Raw genomic sequence first — 3,040 nt, forward strand, 5'->3', positions numbered from 1 at the left:
CCAATGCTCACAGGCAGAGCTGAGAGTTATGGCAGCTTGATGCTGAAATGCTTAGCAGTGCCAGTTGCTTGGGGTGTGCGCTGCCCCTACAATGCTCACTTGTTAAGACAAATGCTGCTATTTACCCTTTTTATCTTTTTCTGTAAAAGGAAAAGTCCTCTTCGGGAAACAGGTATCAGTGGAAAACAGTGGTGGTGTAAAGTGAACCTTTGAAACGTGGGGGATGCCTGTAACCTCGTCCAAACCAAAGGCCAGGAGAAGGGCTATGTTTCCTGACACATACCACCCATATTCCTTGGACCCATCCTTTGAATGGTGTCCTGTCATGTGAAGTCACATGACTGAGTTCATGATAAGCAAGAGCTGGATCTAACTGACCTCTGCATGGTGTAGGAACCCACAGCCTAAGCGCCCTGTGAACACTGGGTGAAATTACTTTAATATATTCCCTATTGATTTCTGAAGTTATGTTACCTACAAGGAAGTTTGGGATGTTAGTACCCAGGTCCTGCTTCCCACGAGGCAGGTGCCTGATGAGGAAGGGGAAAGCACGGCTCTCTGGGGACCAATCTTCTCTCACTTGATCACCATGCCTTCCCCCTTAGCAGGGTGAATTCAAGGCTGAGCTGCCAGAATTATTCTTCTCTGTGGAACATGGACAGACAAGAGTTTTGTGTTCTTCTCTTTAATCAGGTGGAGTAGACTTAGGCTTAGTAGAATCAGGCTTAGTCTTAACACTCCCAAGCCTAAGGCTGGAAGGGAAACCTATTTCCCATCTGGCAACTCCTGAGCTGTATGAGCTCTGGTTGCGAGCTTCGCCTGACTGCTTTGAAACTGTACAACTCTGAAACCTGCACTAGGTGAGGGATGTTCTCGGGGTGATATTTGCCTCTCTGTGATCAGAGCAGAAAAAAGATCTGGGCTGAGGCACCAAAGGCACAGAAACTCTGGGGTGAGTTTTGTTTTGTGAGCATGTGATGATTACAATTCCACTTTGAAAGTAAAGGGGATGCTACCAGGAAGGCCGTGGTATTTTACAGAGTGCTCTCCCATCGGTCTGGTCTTTGCCTGAAATGAGCACTGAGCTAGACGTGGGACTCAGGGATGGAGAAGATGTGGTCTTGGTCCTTGGTGACCTTTGTTCTTCCAGTATCTGCTGAACATCTGTGACATACCAAACCCTGCGCTAAGAAGGCTAGGACGATCTATCTGCACGATTCCTCCATCCTATGTACATTCGGTGAGTGTGATTTTGTGCAGGTGCTTCAGTTAGCACTGGAGACAGAGTGGTAGTAAGAAATAATATCTGCTCTAGAAAGTTCAGTGTGGTGGGGCAGATGGTCACGTAAAACAGTTACAGTAAACTCAATGTGTGTGTGCATGCTAAGTCACTTTAGTCATGTCTGACTCTTTGCGACCCCATGGACTGTAACCCACCAGGCTCCTCTGTCCATGGCATTCTCCAGGTAAGAACACTCTAGTGGGTTTCCATGCCCTCCTCCAGGGGATCTTCCCAACCCAGGGATCGAACCCACGTCTCTTTCATCTCCCGCATTGGCAGGGAGAATCTTTACCATTAGTACCACCTGGGAAGGCCTACAGTTCAATGTGCAAAGTGCTGTATTTCCAAAATGTTCTAAGAGAGGAGGGTCACTGAGCCTAGGGGTCTATGGATTGCAGAGATGGATTTCCTATTTCTGAGAAGGTTCCAAGTGTGCAGAGTTTGAATGGTAGCATTTCAGGTACACAAGGGACTATTATATAATTCACGCCTTAAGGAAGGAGTCTTGTTTTGTTTCATTTCAGATCACCCTTCCAAATTACTGCCTCCTGGTGGCTACCTCATGGCTCACGTGCACAATGTGACAGAATTCATTTTCCTGGGACTTTCTCCCAATCCAGAGGTGCAGAAAGCCTGCTTTGTGACATTTCTGCTCCTGTACACAGCCATTGTGCTGGGGAATTTCCTCATTGTCCTCACTGTCATGAGCAGCAGAAGCCTTGGCTCCCCCATGTACTTCTTCCTGAGCTACCTGTCCTTTGTGGAGATCTGCTACGCCTCGACGACAGCCCCCAGACTCATCTCAGATCTGCTGGCTGAGAGGAAAGCCATCCCTCTGTGGGGCTGCATGACACAGGTTTTCTTTATCCACTTGTTTGGTGGCACTGAGATTTTCCTGCTCACTGTGATGGCCTATGACCGCTACGTGGCCATCAGCAAGCCCCTCAGCTACACCACCATCATGAGCCGGCAGGCGTGTGCCGTCCTGGTGGGCGCAGCATGGGTGGGGGGCTTTGTGCATTCCTTGGCCCAAATCCTTCTTGTCTTCCGCTTGCCCTTCTGTGGCCCCAATGTGATCGACCACTATTTCTGTGATGTGCTTCCCCTGCTTAAACTTGCCTGCTCTGACACCGTCCTCATTGGCCTTCTGATCATTGCCAACGGGGGGACCCTGTCTGTGACCAGCTTCATGGTCCTCTTAGCCTCCTATGTGGTCATCTTGCTCCATCTGAGGACTCGGAGCTCCGCGGGGCGGCGCAAGGCCCTGTCCACCTGTGGGGCCCACGTCACTGTGGTCACCTTGTTCTTTGGGCCCTGCATCTTCATCTATCTGAGACCCTCTACCACCCTGTCTGCGGACAAGACGGTGGCCGTGTTCTACACGGTGATCACCCCGCTGCTCAACCCTGTCATCTACTCCCTGAGAAATGCTGAAGTGAAGCAGGCCGTGAAGAGGCTGTGGATCAGAGCAGTGAAAGTAGAGGAGAGGTAGAGGCTGAGCCTTGGTCTTGATCCTTGGGTTTACAATGATGCTAAGACCAGCATTTAAAAATCCTATTATAGAGGGAAATAAAAACAGAGAAATGCTCACAATAAACATTTTAACAAAAATATATTGTTTCATTCAATAAAAATGTAAAAGATTATGTCTAAGTAGATGTAAAGACTGGAAGGAAATCTACTCCATCTTTTCAGTAGTCAAAAAAGAAAAAAAAGATTCCTAGTCCAAACTGAAAGGGCAGAATGGGACGAAGTTCA

The 3,040-nt window shown here is 48.4% G+C and overlaps 1 protein-coding gene across 1 annotated transcript; it reads left to right on the forward strand.

Annotated features, from left to right (window-relative positions):
- The first annotated feature begins 1,844 nt into the window (after positions 1–1,844).
- LOC128060147 (olfactory receptor 4X2-like) lies at positions 1,845–2,774 on the forward strand. Its single transcript, XM_052652449.1, has one exon. The coding sequence runs from the start codon at positions 1,845–1,847 to the stop codon at positions 2,772–2,774; it is 930 nt and encodes a 309-aa protein (XP_052508409.1).
- Positions 2,775–3,040: the final 266 nt, after the last annotated feature.

Source organism: Budorcas taxicolor, chromosome 15, assembly GCF_023091745.1.
Source record: "Budorcas taxicolor isolate Tak-1 chromosome 15, Takin1.1, whole genome shotgun sequence".
Lineage (NCBI taxonomy): Eukaryota > Metazoa > Chordata > Mammalia > Artiodactyla > Bovidae > Budorcas > Budorcas taxicolor.